The 20,180-nt window shown below is 41.3% G+C and overlaps 1 protein-coding gene across 1 annotated transcript in view; it reads left to right on the top strand.

The window, feature by feature from the left end:
- csmd2 (CUB and Sushi multiple domains 2) overlaps positions 1 to 20,180 on the top strand; it is a 208,905-nt gene that overhangs the window by 46,800 nt on the left and 141,925 nt on the right. Inside the window, exons 4-5 of the mRNA XM_056417277.1 lie at positions 11,406 to 11,600; positions 15,386 to 15,593. Of these exons, the coding sequence (XP_056273252.1) occupies positions 11,406 to 11,600; positions 15,386 to 15,593 (403 nt within the window). The remainder of the gene's footprint in view (positions 1 to 11,405; positions 11,601 to 15,385; positions 15,594 to 20,180) is intronic.

The following is a 20,180-nucleotide window of genomic DNA, read 5'->3' as shown; positions in this document are numbered from 1 at the left end:
TTTTCAATAAAGATAACATTAAATTAATCAAAAATACACTCTCTACATTGTTAATGTGGTAAATGACTCTTCTAGGTGGAAACATCTGGTTTCTAATGAAATATCTCCATAGGTGTATAGAGGCCCATTTCCATCAACTATCACTCCAGTGTTCTGATGGTACATTGTGTTTGCTAATCGCCTTAGAAGACTAATGTCTGATTAGAAAACCGTGCAATTATGCTAGCACAGCTGAAAACAGTTATGCTGGTGATATAAGCGATACAACTGGCCTTCCTTTGAGCTTGAAGTTTGTAGAACAAAATTAATACTTCAAATATTAATCATTATTTCTAACCTCGTCAATGTCTTGACTACATTTTATATTCATTTGATAAATAAAAGTGTGATTTTTCATGGAAGACACAAAATTGTCTGGGTGACCCCAAACTTTTGAACGGTAGTGTACATATTATAAACTTGGGTTTGCCACATAGCCTATTTAAGATTTAAAAAAAACATGTTTTACATGATTCAGTTGTAGCACATCACGATAGTGTTGTGTTTTATCTTCGAGTAAACGTCATTATTCAAGTCAATGTAACGCCCAATGTTGTTAGCCGTTAGCTCAGTGATAAGCTGGATCTCAGTTGGCAGACAAGCCGGTCCCTGCGATTATTCTGGGCAGCATCCATGGTAATTAATTAATATAAGTGTTCAAATAAGTAAGTTGTTCCAAATGTTTTGAAGGTTTTTCTTCCGCTGACGTTACTGTCTCTGCTTCTCTGTATGCCTCATAAAACATGTGCAGCAAAAACATCAGAAATATGAAACTAATCGTCTGGTCACCGGGCATGGCCGATCAGTGCTTCTCTGAATATTAGCCAGGAAACATTGGCCAAACACAGAGCACAAGCACTGCATACTATTATTACCTCCACACAATCGCATGGGTCAACTTGTGTGTGTTCTACTTCTTCTTTACTTTTAGAGAATGTTCGCTGTGTATTTCCACTGTTGTGGCACCGACAGCCGAGTAACAGCCCGGGACACTTAAGGTTGATTTACTCGGAAGAGGAGAGACGACCGGAAGGGACCATGGAGGAATGAACCGTGCTGCTCAGACTGCTTGGAAGGAGACAAATATCTCCACAAGTTACACAGAAACTGGGCCTTTAGCTGATTTGTGTTTACCCTTGTGTTGATGTGTGTGTCTCACTGCCTGCCTCCATGTGTGCCTGACAAGCTCTTGCTCAAGCTCACGGTGCCAACTCGGCGTCACTGAAGCGTAACGTGAAGGCACACCTGTTTGTTTTGTGTTTGTCTCTTACCCATCATTTGGCATTGCTATGTGCTCTATTCGTGGCCTTAATTCACAGTTGAAATTCAGCGTAATGAGGCAAAACACTGCTGAGGCGTTCCGTAAAAGGGAGGAGCTGGTGGATATTTGTGGGCGAACGATCATTGTCGGAGTGGGCGGGGAGTAAAATTGGCATCTTTTGTGAAAGATGAGAGTGGGGGTGTTTCCTCAATACTCTTAATGCATAGTTGTGTACCGCTCTCATGGTTATCTGCTTTACTTGGATCACCTCCAAATTCCACTGGTTCTATCTGCAGCAGGAGATTTCTTTTCATAATTGAATGTGTACATTTCCAGCACTGTTCATTTTGAGTTTGGTGGGTCTGAATAATGTATTTAATCTTTTTTTTTTGTGTTCTTTTCAAACTGGGCAATACAATATGGCTTATAAATAATATTTCTATTGTTAAGGCCAAGTTGCAGTATATCTTGATGTTTCCTCGAAAATTACACAACTGATTACATTAACCTTTTAATGTATGTTCAGTGTGATCATTCCAGTGAACTAATCTGCATTTAGAGGGAAAACAGCTGGTGTATGACATTTTAGAGGGCTTTCATTTTGAAATGCCACATCAGAATGTCCTGTTATTGTCAAAGTGACACTCTGTGGTGGCCTGCTATCATTTTGTGTAAATGGTCTTTTAAATTGGAGGTCTCACTCTGACACGCTGAGGTGATGCATTGTCATGTAAAGTCATCACAAAATATGGAGCATTAAAATAGTATGCATATTTACGATATGGAGATAAAGTGGAGCACTGGCGTCCTGAGCAGAGGATAAAGTCACACACTGTGTGTGTGTGTGTGTGTCTGTGGAACTCTTAGCTTCTCTGTGCTTCCTTTATGTCGCTGGTCAGCACACACCTGCATATTCGTCCACGAACATCTGTTCAGTTAACTAGGCGACTCAGAGCTGCAGCCGGGCCGCGGTCTATTGGCTGGTCTACCTTGACGTGCGACAGCTCAACGTGCTGCTGCTCTCTGCTCAGGACAAGGTTATGTTGACTTTGCTTTTGTACAGTGGGTGGAGGTGTTGACGGGTCTTGAATCTATACATGTCGTAAACCGAATAGGCCCGTAGAAGAACATGAGAGAATTGAAACGCTGTAAAGAGAATCTTTAGAGCTCAATGTGAACAATTTTACTCAATGTTTGCCAGAGTTATTTACTACATCCCATCTGGAATGTGCTGCAATACAAACAGTGAATATCTAATATATTACCCACCCCTATTTCCTTAACCCTTGTGTTGCCTTAGGGTCATTTTGACCCGAATCAATATTACACCCTCCCCCCGCCTTAGGATTAATTTGACCCCATTCAATGTTTAATGTCGGTGTTCTTTCGGTAGTCAACAAACAAACATAAAGTGCCTCACACTTAAACTTGGAAAACAATATTAATTCTAATAATTTTCTGGAGGTTTTAATTGCTGGTGTCAAATTGAACCCAAAGGGTAAAATATGTTAGTAAATATAAAGGTAACAGGAGGGTGAAACATTGAATCGGGTCAAAATGACCCAAAGGCGGGGGGAGGGTGTAATATTGATTCGGGTCAAAATGACCCTAAGGCAACACAAGGGTTAAGATCCTTACATGAAAAGGAAACATGAAGGATAGAGGAAAACATTGACTGTATGAGTGTGTATGAGTGTCCATCTCCTTTATCAGAATGTGCGCCATTTTCTTACATCATCTGTGTGATTTCTACATTTATATTGGTCATGAATCAGCAGCTTATAGATGCAGTGAAGAGGTTCTTTTCTTTACCAGATCTTTGGTCCAGAGCACTCAGCCAATCGGAGCCAATAAAAGCAAATACACAATCTTTTATAGAGGTCAGTTAAAGTCCAACTGAAATCACATTTAGTCGTTTGAGAAATATCGGAAAATGCTCCTTTTGGTCTCACCGGTGGAGGGGCGCGACAGAGTTGGTGTTTGATTGAAAGCCGCTGGCCATGGTAAAAGTAGAAAAGCGTGAAAATGGAAAAGCAAACCAACTTGCACTGTAGCTACATGTCATAGACATGTTAGTGAGAGAGGAGTAGAAGTAAAGGCCACACCAGCATCCAAGTTGTCTCACATTTGACAATTGTGTTGTATGTATATATATATATATATATGTGTATATGTATGTATATATATATATATATGTGTGTATATGTGTGTGTGTGTGTGTGTATATATACATATATATGCAGTACTGTTCAGCAGTCATTACCAAAGACTGGGTCAGGAACACAGGCGGGACGCAGGAGAATTCATTTGGGTCTTTATAATAAATCTGTTTGCAGAATTTCTTCCTTGGTCTTTGATCTAACATTTAGATCGGCAGTAAACCTTTGAGCCACATGAGGGAGTCTGAATGTTTATATAGTTCTGCTAATTGTAGTCAATTTATAACATTTAATCTAGTGTCTAACATTCCGTTTGTTTTACGAAAGAAAACAAGAGCATGTTTACTTCCCCTAAATGTATATTTTGTGATTGATGAGAGGAACTCATCTCAGCTTGTGGGGAACCTCGGATTTTCTTGCCAAGGCTTGCACTGGAGTCGGTGACAGGGAAGAGAGAGATCAAGAAAGTGAGTGGACCGTAGAAATTTAGTGGAAAAGCCAAGGTTAAATAAAGATATTGATTTATCATCCCATCAAGCCACTGGCACTCTATTCTCTGCACCAGTCCGATAAGTGAACTGAATTGACAAGTGAGACGCCTTTAATGAGATTTCAGTCTGAATTGGCATTTGACCTGAAAAGTTGTCCGTGATTGTCAGAGGTTACTTAGTCTTGTATGTATATGATAACGGCTTGAGCTCATTATCCTAGTTAGTGACGTATGAAATGAATGAATACACCTGCGAACAGTGGGTGGACATGGTCAACTGCACTATGTGGGAGTATTTACAGGTTTACGTCATTCTAAGAGAAGAGGTGCGCTTTCACAAACCTGCATGTTTACGCATCAACACGTCCCCTTCCACAAAGTCCTCTCTGGTGAGCCTTTACTGTTTCCAAGGCAACCTGCAGAGCGGGGAAGAGAGGATTGGCTGAGGGAAGAGGCAAAACAAAATGCAGGAAAACAAGAGCGCGGTAGAAGGTGTTTTGTTTTTTTCCCCCCCAAACAGAAGAACCTAAGGATGAAGATGTTGGTCGTGATTTGGTGTTGAACAATAGGCTGAGAATTTCTGGTTGGATTGGCATTCATTTTGGTTTGGGTGTTCCCTTTCACAGAGCATGAGTGCTAAGGAATAATCCACACATGTTCATTTCAAAATAAAAGCTGTAATGTAACACTATGGCAAAAAATTAAATTATCCATTTTTTTCTCTCCTATAGAAAATATGATACCATTACTTTTATACATTTAAATTACCTTTGTTCCATTACATTTATTTGTTTTCTTCCTTTATATTTCATTGTGATATTGTATTGCAGAGTTGACTGCATCTGTGTACCTTCAAGACGAAGGATTTCAAGCCATGGGCTGACCCTGCGATAAACTTCCGGCGATTAAGCAAAGCAGAGCAGTTTGTGTTCACATATAATCTTCTTGATTTTGGATAAACGTGCCTGGATGCACCTGTGTACTTGAGCTTGCAGGTGTGGCCATGTCAGTGGAGAGATAAGCCCAAAAAGCCACAGGGACTTGGATGTTTCAAGCCAGCAAGAATCAAGGCTGTACACAGATGTGTTGATCTCTCTTCCCAGCAGCCCCAGCCAGCCCTGTCTCTCATCTTTCTTCTGGCTTCCTTTCTCATGCTCCCTGATCCCTCTTAGATTAGTCTCATATATAGTGAATGGCTACTGAATGGCACATTATTCCGTTTTGCAGACATTGTCGGCAGTCATAAATTCTGTATGAGCTCTTTCACACCTCAGTGCCTCCCACACAGCAACTGGCCCTTTTACTGCACCTGCTGTTGCGTGTTTGGTAAATGAGGATATCTAGAGTTCATTCCAGTCTGTTTTTATATGCATGTTTATGTGTGTGTGTCTGATTGTTTGTGTACCGAGGTTCAAACCCTTTTCCTCCCTCTAGAAGTTCTCCTGTTGTCAAGTTAGAGAAGCTTTATGTGCAGCTTAGTTCTAAATCAGAAGCTCCATCTCACACCCCAAACCATTCAGGCAGCGATATGCAGTACACTCCGGTGAGTACACTCACCTTTACAGACATAGAAAGACACTCATGTGTTTACACTCAGCAGCTTTGATGGGGGGCAACCCCTGTGTAACTAAATCTAAAATGGTTGGACTAAGTGTTTCTTTCCACTACCTTAAAATATTTTAGAAATTGAGCATTACTGGAAAGTAGTGCTAAAGGGATCCCAACACAGACATTTTGATAAGCTCTCACTTGTATAGTCTCAAAAACCTTGCACTACATACAGCTCAATAGGAGATTAAATAGGGACAGACACAATGACAACTAGAATGGGCACTCGGTAGAGCGCATACCTTCACATATCACAAGATTGGGCATTGAATTATGAACATGTTGGCATTAGTTGCATGCCAATTGGATACAAATTGACCGTGCTATGGTAAAAAGAAGATTTTGACCTATCCATGACCTTGACCTTTGACCCGATTGATCCCAAAATCTAATCAAATGGTCCCCGGATAATAACCAATCATCCTACCAAATTTCATGCGATTTAAGAAGATGTTGACCTTTTCATGACCTTGACCTTTGACCCGATCAATCCCAAAATCTAATCAAATGGTCCCCGGATAATAATCAATCATCCCACCAAATTTCATGCGATTCGGTTTAAAACTTTTTTTGTTATGCGAATAACACGCTTACAAATAAATAAATACACGGCGATCAAAACATAACCTTCTGCATTTTCAATGCGAAGGTAACAATGAGGTGTTGGGCATATGATTTAATTCATCAATATATAAAATGAAATCGACATCAATTTGAAATACTTCCCAATTTCAATCAGCTATTTCAAGATTGATGCCAGACTCACAGATCGCTCCATGATCTTTTTAACACCATGAGCTTTGTTCTGTCAGCATTTAAAGGGTAACCTTTGGCAGTATGGCCCTCATAGCCACTATGGAGCAGTTTGTATATGCGAGGCTCCCCATTGTGCTTGTCTCATGCACAAGCAACAGGACATTCGGTATGTGCAGATGGGTGATGGGATACCCTTTGTGTTCAATGGTGTCACATTAATTCACTGATCTATAGGTGGCTGTAATGAGCCAATATGGGATGCAAAGGGACAACAAAGGCAGGAAGAACAGTTGACAGAAGTAGTACATCTTTTGAGAGAAGTTGTGAACTGCAGATACAGACCCACTCACACATGCGCAATCTCAACCAGAGGATTTGATCTATTTCTTGGACCTTAAGGAGAGCTGATTTCTGCATTCCTGAGCTTCTCTAACCAGAAGTGATGGGAGTTGCCAGCCTTTGTTCAGCCCATGTGTAAGGAACAGGGGGCATTGATTGAATTGCTGCTTGACAAGGCAGAAACTGCTTATTGAGCTAATGCCCCTACCTGTGCGTTGGGATCGATCTTGCAATGTCACTTCCAAATGCACAGCTGGAAGACGTGAGAAAAGGAAGAAGCCCAGGAAAAGGAATGGAAAGAGGGAAGAAATTAGAGTGATGTGCAGTCAGATCATAAATACCTAGCAAGAGTTGAAGGCAAACATCCAGTCTGTAGTGAAACCGAGTTAACTCCCACCAGCATGTGAGTCAATGTATGGTCATGTCGTCTTTCGTGTTTCCTGCTTTCCTACGTTGGGAACTGAGTCTGCGTTAGATGCTGCAGAGTGTAGCATCTTCCGATTGATGACCTATTTTCTCCCTGAGCTGCATCTTCACAGCTGTCCAATACATTCCAGATAGGGATGGTAGATCAACTGTATTAAAATAGGTTTGTCTCTCCAACTGTCATTTACACATTTTCCTCTGTAGCTCAAAGACTTTATCTCTGTCTTTAATACTCCTTTTTCTTGGCCTTTACCTAACCTTACTTTATTACTTCTGATCTACTTCAGGGACTTAGTTCCTCCTTCAACTTGTCTTATAACTTAAGAGTCACAATACATAATAATAAATCAGCTCTTGAACATCAAGAAGACTTCCTTATAGAAAACTGTTTGGTATAAAGTGCTAAGAAATTAATAATCTCTATATTTTGCAGCATAAGCTTCTTTTTTGTTGTTGTAAGTCTTTGTAAGACATTCTTCTTTTGACAAGGGGTATACTAATGTTCCCTTTTCCTAAAGAGAGGGGGACACATTGAGGAACAGGCTTAAGAAGACTTAATGGGGTCAAAGGTCATCTCACAGGAGATGATCTTCATACATTCTCCATTATCCTTCGTCCTAGCAGCCAGGAATGAGAGGGTATGAATCGAGATTGGAAGGAATACCGGAATGGATGGTGTGATGGATGGCATGGCTACTTGCTCTCAGTGTGTATGTGTGCGCACACATGGTTTGTTCACACTTAAGTGTGTTCATTCACTTCTACTGTGGGCCAGTGTGCGCAGTAGATAGTAATGCATTAATGGACGAGGAACATCCTTTGCCATTTCAGCAATGGAAGTGCTTAAAGCATTCGGGCCCCCAGGGATGTCACCGTCTCCCATCTTGACTTATGGACCTGCCATGACAAACACCCAAGGGCTGATGTTGAGGGTTTGACTGGAGGGGGTTGGGATATAATAGTCCACGTGATGATGACAGAAGCCATAGCCCCTGGAAGAAAACCCACTTCTCTGTTCTAAATCACAGAGTTTTTCCATGAAGGCCGTAAAGCTTGCAGCATTTTTGTGGAGTAATTCTGATGTATGAAAGTGTGGGCAGGGGAGGAAATTAATGAAGAATAATGTGAAGTCATCTCGCAAATATTTGAAATTGTTTTCTCATTATTTCTCTTATGCGTCTGTGTGTGTCTCTATGTGTGTGTGTTGCTTCCTCTCCATCTCCATTTTCATATTATATCTGTTTATAATTTTGCCTGCAGAAACCAATAGAATATAGTTTGATAAATGAGTTAAAAGCACAAAGTGCAAAACAAAAGTATTATTATTGTGATACACACCTGCCTTGGATTTGTGGTTATAAAGATACTGAGCTCTCAGCAGGTTTTCCTGCGTTATTGTACGTAAGAAGAGACATTACCTGTTGTACTTGTATTGTATTTTTGAGTGCATAACAATTCTACTAACAACAAGTCAGTTTGAGGTAAAAACAATTGTCGGAACAAAGCTGGAAATAAATCAATAATAATTCTCAGGTCGATTGTGCACGAGTGTCGTGTCGCTGCCTCGATGCACTTTATATATATTGATATTTATACTTTCCTTATGTTTATTGGTGACAGATACATTCCCATTGTGGGAATAAAGAGTACAGACACTCAAGGCACGTTAAACAAGTATTTGCCGCCTCACTGCTCCAGGCATAGCACTTGTTTGGGGATTGCCCCTGTAATGGCACTTTTATACTTAATTTACGACCCAAACTAATAACCTGAAGAGAATGAGATCAGAAAATCACAGAGACAAACGCTCATATACATGTCAAAACATACACATCTACAGTCTGACATTGCCGTGCTCTCAATCAGTTTTGATGCAATTAGGCTTTCTCTTTTACACACACACATATGTTTCCCCGTGTATGTCGTTATTCAGCCATTTTGTATTTCTTCCCAAAAAAATGATGTGTTCTCGCAGCGGATATTTTGACTTATCATAACAGAAAAAAGCACATGTGGAACTAATATCATTAATGATGGCTCCATTCCATTTAGACGTGCCAGTAATCCATGCCGATAAGACAGCATGTACATATCAACGCCCCGGCACTGGCCCAAGTCAAAACGTCTGCTGTGACAGAGTTATCTATTCCTGTCTCACTACAACCTTCCATCCGAGCTGAGCCTCCTCCTCTTCAATCTCTACCAGCATGGCACCATGCAAGGGGGGAACCCTTTTGCCATGCCACATCCTGAGTCTGAGTCTCTAATACTGTATGCTCGTCCTTGTGTATATGCTAATGTAGTAGTGATGAAGGGGAAGCTGTAATATGATGGCCTTGGCTGGTCAAAATAAAGGCTATGGCACAGTGGAGCCTGAAAGTGACAAGTCAGTCTGTCATCAGTGTATAGCGTCATCGGATAGGATGGTACCCAAGTAGTATCCAGGTACTGCACAAGATGAATTAGAATCTCATCATTAAGTGCCGAGTCCTTGATGTCTGAGCAGGTGTTCTACCTTCAATAGATGATGGAAAACAGCTGCTGTGAAATCACTGATTGGGATGTATCTAGAAATCCTGCCCAACATGAGTCACTGCTGATTTTACCGGTGAAGAGCTTCGTCATAAACAGTGGGAATATGCGTGTGGAGAAGGATTTGGTTATGTTTTGCCAACAATGCTGAAACAGTACTTCATGCTTGCTTAGTTTCAGGGTTAAAATGGAAGGTAAAACAAACTACCGTTGGATTGGCTCTGCCAATTATACGAGTAAATGACACATTTTTAATTAAAAGTTTATGTACAGTATGTTTTTATGTCGAGAATTAATTAAAAAGATCCATCTCCACAGAAATTGGAAGAAAAAAAAATCCATTCAATATTTTTTATTCGGACTCTAGATATGTAAGTCAATAGTATTTGCTCAGTCAATCATGCCTTTGTTTTGCTTCAGGCATCTGCCATCTGCAAACCCTTCAACACGCCAGCTTTAAATATACATTTCCAAATATGAAACAACAGCTAAAGTAACCTCTGTGAGGGACACACACACACACACACACGCAAACAAAATAAACCATGGACACAAACTGTTTACGATCTATTTATTTACCAGACAGTTAATTCCACAGCTGAAGTCCGTTGGAATGCACCGCTGGATAAAATGATTGATCCGTCCTTGTTGGACCTTGCTGTCGTAGTAAAATCTTAACTTACCGGGCTAGAAATGGAAAATAGATTTAAAAAACAAAGCAAACATGAGGCTTTAAGGCCTTTTGTGTGTGGCCCACATGATAAGGAAAAGATATAAAAAGCACTATTGTGAAGACGACGTTGCGCATCTTAACGTTTCATTTACTTTTGCTCATCTTAAAACAAACGAAAAACATTTGCCAAACTCAAAGGGCTGTATTTCTTGTTAAGATTCCAATTGGACCCAACACAAAGAATATTTTGTTGTACTTTATAAAGCTGGAGACATCCGAGAAAAGCCAAGTGTGCATTAAGGTTGATGTTGAGGTGCGGGTAAGCTGTGTTGCTGTATAGGAGCCATGCTGTCCTCTCTGGAGTCCAGTCCCTGTGGAGAGACTGAGTCTCATCCAAAGGCCAGCACATGTTCTGGCCAGCTCCCTCACTGTGTGGGAGTGTGTGACAAGGACCAGGGCTGTAAACTGAATGACGTGTGTGTGTGTGTGTGTTAGAGAACAATGGATTTTTGATCATGGCAGGTTTATTCTTATTCTGAACTAAAAATGTATTCATTGTATGATGCAGCAAGTACAACGCCATCTACTAACTACACGCCAATATAGTATTTTTAGCAGATGTACTCTGAGCTGAGGCGTTCTACTCTGTCCCTGAAGAGAACAGAAGGTTTTTTCTTTCTTTTTTTTCACAGGTTTTTGATGGCAAGCCTAAAGCAAAAAGGTTCAGGAGCAAGACACTGAACTTCATTTGAACTTGATTTGCATAATAACACAATTAGACAAGGTTTTGTCAACTCTGGGCTCTTGCTTATTTGTATCCAGGTACATGATTGGACAAGCCGAGATGGTCAACATGGCATCCGTGAGAGACTGAGTGAATGCTATAGTTATTATCTTGATAACTTTACATACTGTCCGGGTTTCCATAACCTTGTTTGGTTTGTGGCACTGCATCAGCACTTTGTGTGAGTGCATATGTGGGGGCCATTGGTTGTCCCCACCAGACTCTTTCTGTACTTTCCCCCTGATTTTCTGGCTCTTGCTGGTACCAACACGACGCAATGCCACAGACAGCCTCATTAACTGTCTATTCTCTCTCTCTCTCTCTCTCTCTCTCTCCAGCTCTGCCCAGCTACACTTGTGGTAATCCTGGACAGCTGCTCAATGGTCACCAGCAAGGGTCCACATTCAACATTGGGGACAAAATCCGCTACAGCTGCAGCCCGGGCTATGTGCTGGAGGGTCACACCACCCTGTCCTGCCTGGCCACTTCAGCGGGTACTGCTGCTTGGGATTTCCCCCTTCCCTACTGCAGAGGTATGTAGAAGGAACACTGGAAATGTGTCAATCCGAACAGGTTCTTAGGCTAAATCCAGAATATATTGTGTCCACAATATAATGTCTGAATCACATCTCATTTAAACTCAGATATATGCCACGTCAAATTATGTTTGATTCATATTGAATTAATAACTAAAGTTCTTTAAAAAATATAATTAACAAGATATAACACAGGGAGATTATTTTGACATCCACTGTAAAGATGGATTATCGGGTTATACCAACTAGCAACGGAATGGCTGGTCCAAATGTCCGAATGAACATCCACCGAGGTATTGCTTCTACCATTTAAAAGGATTTTAGCCATTAACTCTCGAAAAACTTCAAAATCATATTGTAAATGACAACATTGTTTGTTTTTTTAAAGTCTGAGAAATCAACCTTTTTGACACATAGTGTTTTTTATTACACAGTTGATAAAACCCATCCTCTAGCCCACACACACTCACATGTATTTGAGACATGCCGTCACATGACTTGAAGCTATATTTTTTTGTTATACTAACATCTTATTTACCATGACAGGGCCTCATGTGTTAGCTCCCAGTCTGGTGCTTGTGCCAGTTGTCCTCTCCTCACAGTTAGCAAGCAGCCCCAGGGCAGCGACACCTGCCAGAGTCTGTTGGTTCACTGTTGGCAAATGTGATGCTCTTACATCGTGTATATAATCTTTCAGGATTTTTGCTTTGAAAATAAAAAGAATACATTCTCACATTTCAAATGACAGTTTGCATGTGTGTATGTATATTTGTGGCCGATGGTTTATGTCATTGTGCCTGCGGAGCAGAGCGCTGAGACAAAGTGCCATCTGCAAACAGGCTGGGAGTCAGGAAGCCCACATGGGGGCCCACATGGCTGGGACCACTCGCCAGCACATTCCCCACCTACCCAATCACATGCAGACACATGCACATGCCTTGACTTCACATCCAATTGTGAATTTATGTGCACATTTTGCAATCAGTCTTTTCTGTAATTTCTTAATTTTCTTCTACAATTGTGAAGAACTCTCTCCCTCTTTTGTTCTCCATAATTCATGAACAATAAGCTCTTTTATTCTACTTCCCCCATGCCCACCGAGGCTCGTAAAAGGGAAGAAATAAGCTAATGCACTGAAGATGTGATTATATTACCTGTTCAGCAGAAATTACATGCCAACACATTTTAGAAACAAGTCGTTTTCCCTGTGATTAATTGTGGTGTTCCAGGGCCGCACAAACGTCTACCTGTACACATGAGTGCTCCTTCATATAGCAAAGGTATATAATTAGTGTCAATCTAATTATAGAGCCGTTCCATATGTGTAATAGCAGAACTGACGCTGTACTTTGAGAGCAGGGAGGGCATTTTGGCACGGCCACCATTCTGAACTTGGGAGAGGGCAAACGTGCCGGCACTGTCGAGCTATAGGATGAGAACAGATCATGTTTTAAGTGTCCTGTCTTATACCACCATATAATCAATTAATTCTTTTAGCTATGATCCTAAAAACTACATCACTTTTCATGAGGATACTTAGAGGTGATTAAACATCACTCTTTTATTCAGCTCCTGACACTCTTTCTTAACCCAGTTCTAAATGCCACTGCCTATACCACTCAAACATACACACACACACACACACGCACACACACACACACACAATCTCAATCTATTTATCTTTGGATTGTGCACATGCTTTATTTATACAATTACAAAGGCACTCTGATTTTTAGTGGTATTGTGCCACATTTAGTTGTCCCATTTAAAATCCCAGATATAGTTTTCAAACTTGTGAATGTTCGGTCCATATAAAAATGCCTTTTTGACGGCATGCATTTTTTTATAGCTAGCATGCATTTCTTATGCTTCCGCATAAATTGGTTACCATGACACTCGGAGGAATTGAACCAGCTCCTTGCGCTTTATGGAAAACTACGAAATCCTAAGTGACAGCCTGAAAATATCTACTGTTCAACCATGCGAAACATTTTATATCTACTGGGGTCAAATTTGATAAAGTTGCACACCTCACATTTTGCAATTTTCTTTTGGTTTCGCGCGGTCCACGGTCGAGCCATGTGGTTTCTTATTTTCGTAGAGCACTTGCATTGGCAACATCAGCCAAAATATGGAGCAACATACAGAGTCCAGGTGAAGGGGAGCATCAGAGACTTCCCTTCAAGTGTGAAGAAACTGCCCTGTGTGGAATATCAATGCACTTCCTCATCCTTTCGTCTGTCTACCTTCTACTTCCTGTCACTCCCACTCCAATAATCACCTGTCACCCCTCTCGCCATCTCTCTATCCTCATTCCACCCTCCCTCTCCACTTTTGTCTCGCCCATCCTCGCTTGTCACCTGTCATCCTCTTCATCCCATTCTTCTTGCCCTTCTGCCGTGGTTTCCCTCCCATTCAAGTTCACACCTCACAAGTTTCCGCTCGTCCGTACACTCGCCTGCCCTTCCCCTTCGGGGGGTTGCCGTGGTGACAGGTAGGATGGATGATAGACAGGGCCTGGCGCCTCTGAGCTCCTCCACTCCCCTTTGAAACACCTCACACACAGCTAGCGGGCCACAAATGAATCCCACGCCACCCCCAGCACAGAGACGCACCAATGGACACACATTACTTCAGGAACAGTAATAGTTCAGAAGTTCCTAATTTTACTGGCACATACTGACGTATGGACACAATATTTGAACGTTTGTATTTCCACAAATTCCACGCCGGAATTGGAATGCAGATATCACATGGTAGATACTCTGTGGTTCAAAGCCATAATTATCACATTAGTAGCTTTCAAGGGGAGTTATCCTGGCAACACATTAAATGCATGCTTTGTTATTCAATGGTCTCCAGTGTTGAGGATGGTAGAGTTGTGTTGATTTACATAAATCTAAATTAATCAGACTTTAATCACTCCATTGCATTAGGTTGCATCACACACTCTACCCTGCTCTGTACGGTAAACACTCGAGGGCATTTTGAAATCCGGTGATTGGTGTCTCTCTAGCCTATGGCAAAGATTGCAGACAAAGGAACACTATGCTTTAAGTCATTGCACATTGTCATGCCCCTGAAATAAAATCTGCACTTTTGCTTGTGGCAAAAAGATAATTTGTGGACATAACAAAAATTATAAATAATACAGATTCATAAAGCAGAATAGGATCCTGGTAAAACTTCAACTAATTAAATAAGCCTCTGTGACATTGTTTGGAAGACTTATCTCGCTGGATCATTACGTCTCCCTCATCCGCATCGGTCATCAGCATTATCTGACATCTTGATATGATCTCAAAGTGGTTTATTAGCTTGATAATAATTTAGCTGTATCTGTTAAATTAAATTAATTTGGCATTGTATACATTTATATAATGCTTTTATTATCCATAAACAATTCTATCAAATGGCTGTCATAAAATAATGTGCCTATGTTTTTACAACATCAGAAGGTTTCTTTCAGTTGAGTGAGAACATAAAGTGTTCATTTAATCCATGGCATGTTATAGTTGGGCCACTTTTATACTGATTATGTAAATGCTTACAATAGCCAGTTATAATTTAATAGGACTGCTAATGGATTAAACCTGACCTTAAGCTGCAGTTAAACTGCAGGTTGTGATTATTAGCCTTTTACTACCTTGCCTCTCCTACTGGTTGTATTTGTCTACACATCTTCAGTTATCTCTGCACCACAGCGCTGTGATTATATGTGTTCACATTTCCCTCCATTACATAGCTTTTTCAGCACTTTCTCTCTCCTGTGTTCCCTGCAGCGGCTGATGGGTGTGGCGGGACACTGCGGGGTCAGAGTGGGGTGATCACCACCCCCAATTACCCAGCTGAGTACAACAACAATGCTGACTGCACCTGGACTGTGCTGGCCGAGCCAGGAGACACCATCGCCCTGGTCTTCTCTGACTTTCAGCTGGAGAACGACTATGACCTGCTCGAGGTCAGCGGCACTGATGGCTCTTCACAGTGGTGAGTACTCAGTCTCTTGCACTTTTGTCTGGAGAGCAAGCTGAGGTTGGAACAGTATGGGAAGGGGAGTCCGCTGGTACACCAGCTGCTGACAGGCACTTTTACAGAATAAGGCTATTGGCTTGTTGAAGTATGGTTGGAAGTGGATGGGTTTTGACGAGGTTCATTTGACCTTAGCCAGCTTAAAGTGACTGTATCTAGATGCATAGCTGTCTGAGATGTATGGGGAATAGCCGAGGAGCAGGCATTGATTCCAACATTGAGGTAATAAATGATCAAGTACTACTATTGGTAGTGACAATAATATATAGATGGATATCGTATTTATTTGATCTAGTTCTTAGATCTTTACCCTTCGGGGTGTATTATGTGGTCTGTGGTTTTAAAGTGTAATTTGAACACTCAATCTTGGTCACACACCCTCACTCTTCTCTCAATAACTCTCAAGCAAACACACAGGCTCATCTCTAATGATGAAGAGGTAGGATATCCTGGTGTCACTGTGGGTCTCTTACCATCTGTGGCAGCTCCTCCTCTGTCTGACAACTCTCTTAGCTCAGGAAGTAATTAGTGCGCTTGATCACCACCGCCAGCCGTAAAGTGTTGTCTCCCCACCACCACACACACAAACACACACAAACACACACACACACACACAGTTGAGTCCATACGCGCAGAAATAGACATGTGCACATACATATTCACACTTTCAGCAAGACTTCCATACATTTGAGCTGGCCCTCTAATAACTTGAGCAAACAGATGTACTCATTCACTTTGTCCCTCACTCACTCACAAGGCTTGAGTGTTAGCATGACACATTTACAATGATTGCATACAGATGGATGGATGCAGCTGTTACACACTCGTGAAATCCACTGCACTTTCTTTGTCTTCGATGAAATAAAAAAATGCAGGATTAGTTTCACTAACATGTAGGAGAAAGGGAGTTTGGATAAACAAAAAAGATAGAGGAGACTTTATAGTAAGGGCTACAGGCAGTTGGCAGAAAGGGACACAGGGTAGCCTCGGCTGATCTATTAAACACTTGAAACACACAGAAAGGGGAGAGGAGGGCTGGACCTTTAGCGGGGAGGATGGACATGGAAGTGATATATGGGTGGAGGGCTTACAACCTCCAGCTGGTGGCCAATTAGAGGGGTCAGATGGAGTGCTCTGATGGTGCTGACCTAAAACACACACCTTCTCAGTGAACGGCTTTCGCGAGCCCTCTACTCAGTGACGCTAGACTAGAGGATTGTGCTCGTGCTCTCTCTCCCCATATAATTGGACTGGTCTGTGATTTAATCACACTGGTTTGTACAGGGTTCACTTCTGTTTAAGTGTATTGTTTAGTTTCTTGATGTCAGGTCTGCTATTAACTGTAAATAGGAACTTACAATACAATCTAGGATCAAAGTATGGTCTCATTAGGAATCGGATGATGGTACAAAGAAATAAGCTTAAACCTGGATTCTTGCTTTTTTTCATATCAAACCCTTTATTTGTTTAAAAGAGATTGTGTCTAAAGTTAGAAAGAACAAACTGGTTTATGCTTGCGGCCTGATAAAATGGCAGCAATATAAGTGTTTGTGTGCTCCTTTTTCATAGGTGTAGAGTGTATATAGTGTTGGCATCCTACTCGCTGCTTAAATCAAACTGGGGAGCTCTAAGAGCATTATGGATTGATACCTGACGGACAGGTTGAGTGGTCCAATGGAAGAAGAGAGGCCAGGGATCAGGGTCAAAACCATGCTTCCTTGATCGATCCACAACAGCTTAAAGAAAGGAGGTCTGTGTGTATATTGAGAGGAAATGAACGGCCCAGAATGACCATCAATCTTATGTGGTATCTGATCCTGTTCCCTCACATTCTTGTTTACCATCCAGTGTTTACATTGGCGGTCCTGCAGAGTTAGCGTTCTAAAGAGGCAGCCGGAGAACACGGCCTTGAAGCCTGACTCCAGGAGTTGAGATGTGCATGTGGATTGAATGTGGCAGTGAAGAGGGCTGGTAAAAACGGCAACTGAATACCTCCTCTACTCTGCATCACCCGTGACAGGACTTCTTCGTTGTTGCTTTCCCATGGGAACACATTACTCCGCCATTACGCTGTTTGCATCCACATTGATTTTCGTCCTCATCACCATCTACTTGGAGGCAATGTAAATAATGCCTGACGCTCGCCAATTGCCAGATGCTCATTCGCCCGCTTGCTACTAAGTGGAACTCACATCTATTTGACTTGTAATTGTCTTTGGCGCTCAATTGTTTTGCAAAGGGGCATGACACATTTTGATCCACTGGTAGTTCTCCCTTGAGATGTTGAAAGCAACTTTTGCAATACCTTGCATACTGTAAATAGAGAGTATAACTTGCCTGAATCTGAATTTAAAACCACTCAAAGTATTGGCATTACTCCCAAAGCACTGTGAAAAACAATTGCCGCATTTCAGTTCAATGATTGCAGCATTTTACAGAGAGAGTTCCAAAACTAAACTTACGTCTTTGTTTTCCGTTCTGGTAACTTTTGCAAACTCTATTTCCCTTGAGGGATATCTTTTCTTTTCTTTTTTCATACAAGCCTTTGCTGACAACACAAAGCATCCTGCCTAAATGCAACTTGTACTTCTTCCTGTTCAGAGATCTGAGAGCCCAACGAGTTTTGATTCTTTAGGTCGCCTCCCATCCTTTGTCTTCTTTCTTTTAACCGTATACCTTATGGACTTGAGACATTCAATAAGCATATGGATTATCCCTTCAGTGCTGATATGTGTCAGCTGGTCTCAATCCGTGGAGGGAGCACATCTGTGTTTGTGAGTGAGTCAGAAAGACATAAAGAGCAAAACACTGAAAATGTATTGATTGGCTGTTAGGTTGACTCACCTGAGAGCGAGTGAATCTTCTTCGGAACAGCTTTTTAAGCCCAGGGGCAGTTTTCTCCTGTTTCCGATGGGAGTTACAGCAATATGAGTGTTTTATTTTTGTGAAGATGAATGCCTCAACTTTTAGTGTTTTCAAAGAGATTGAGTCTCTTTTCATGTTAGGGCTCCTGAGATTTAAATGTAGGTTTACTGCAACACAAATGATGGTATAATTTACCTTTGATGATCCACTGCCTGATTGTTGAGCAATGGTATATATGTATGCATAAAACCATGAAACTGTGTTTGGGTGCATTCCAACTGCTCTTTACCATGTGCGTACAACACTCGTCCCATAATCTCTCCTACTGGTATTCAACGACAGTCTATAAAGTCAAGCTATTTGCTGCCAGATGTATGCCACTTTTAAGAATTTCCTTTAATTATGAAGTCACAGTGAGAGTGAGTATGGACATGATTGATTGTGAAACATGACCAATGTTTGCCTGGCAGTGCAAGAATACGAGGCTTCCCACCTGTGATCGCGAACGTCCCCCGCTTGAAAACATAAATTATTGATTTTTTTGGCACTATGGCAGTCATTTTTTGCAATGGAGTGCAGAGCATTGGCAGCGTATGCAGGGTGACTTTGCATATATGTGCTTTTAAATGGATGCTGTGTGCAGGTTGAGTGGGCATATATTGTCTGTATGACTGTTGAATACATTTTGTTTTGCCCCATCTCTTATGCTATGGCCTGTTTCTCACAACATGGACTGGTGGAGTAAAGGAAGAGTTTTGCTATGGAGCTTTACCGCTAATCCATCACTCCATCACTAGTCTGGTCACGTAGAGGAGGGTCTGAGTGTGGCGTTTCTCTCCCTCTCGCTGTGTCTCTTTATCTTTCTCAGTCCGTCTCTCTCTCCCCTGCTATGTGGGGATCATAAAGCATCTGAGTGGATAGTTTGATCTGATTTATCTCGTGAAAGTCAATAGTCTATCATCATACATCCTATCGTCGTTTATTGGAAGTGGTGCTCTCTTCATAAATCCCACATACAAATGATCTGAAACAAAAGTAAACTAAGGATAATAAACAGTGTTCTTTGCTTTCAGTAAAGTGTTTCCAGATTCCAGAGATTGGGACGCAGCACAGTGTATTCGTGAAGTGCATGTCAGAAGATTTGCTTTTGATTTGTGCATTCGCAAACACCAATTACTGTTGACTCATGTAGTCTCCTAACTTTGTATGCCTGTTGCAATGAAAGAATATGCATATATCCGAAATACGCAACCAAACTTCTCTAAACTTTACAATGGATGAAGTTATTGCGAAGATAAACAGTGGTTGAGATGGAAATGTCTCACTGCTGACATGAGGGATGTTAATAAAGCCCTGACGCACGTCATGGATCATCAGATTAAAGACAACAAAAAAGAGCCCCCAGATCGCATTGTGAGGGGCTTATCTATAAATATATACACCAGCTGCATCTATCGCATCATCTTATCTTGCTGGATCCCTGTTTTTTCTGACCTAAAAATGTATTTATATGTCTGTCTATCTCTTGAACTCTCAACTCATCTCCCACTTTACCTCTCCATATTCTCCACCCTGCTGATGACTCACACCTGCAGTTTATCTTGCCAAGTAGTTCTTAGAGATTGATTGTGAAGACCGCATTATTTGGTTCGTTTTTTTATGATTGGTTTGACGTAGTGT

Source organism: Pseudoliparis swirei, chromosome 1 (assembly GCF_029220125.1).
Source record: "Pseudoliparis swirei isolate HS2019 ecotype Mariana Trench chromosome 1, NWPU_hadal_v1, whole genome shotgun sequence".
In the NCBI taxonomy this organism is placed as follows: Eukaryota; Metazoa; Chordata; class Actinopteri; order Perciformes; family Liparidae; genus Pseudoliparis; species Pseudoliparis swirei.
The sequence above is the reverse complement of the archived record's forward strand: the minus strand, read 5'-3'. Positions and strand labels throughout refer to the sequence as shown.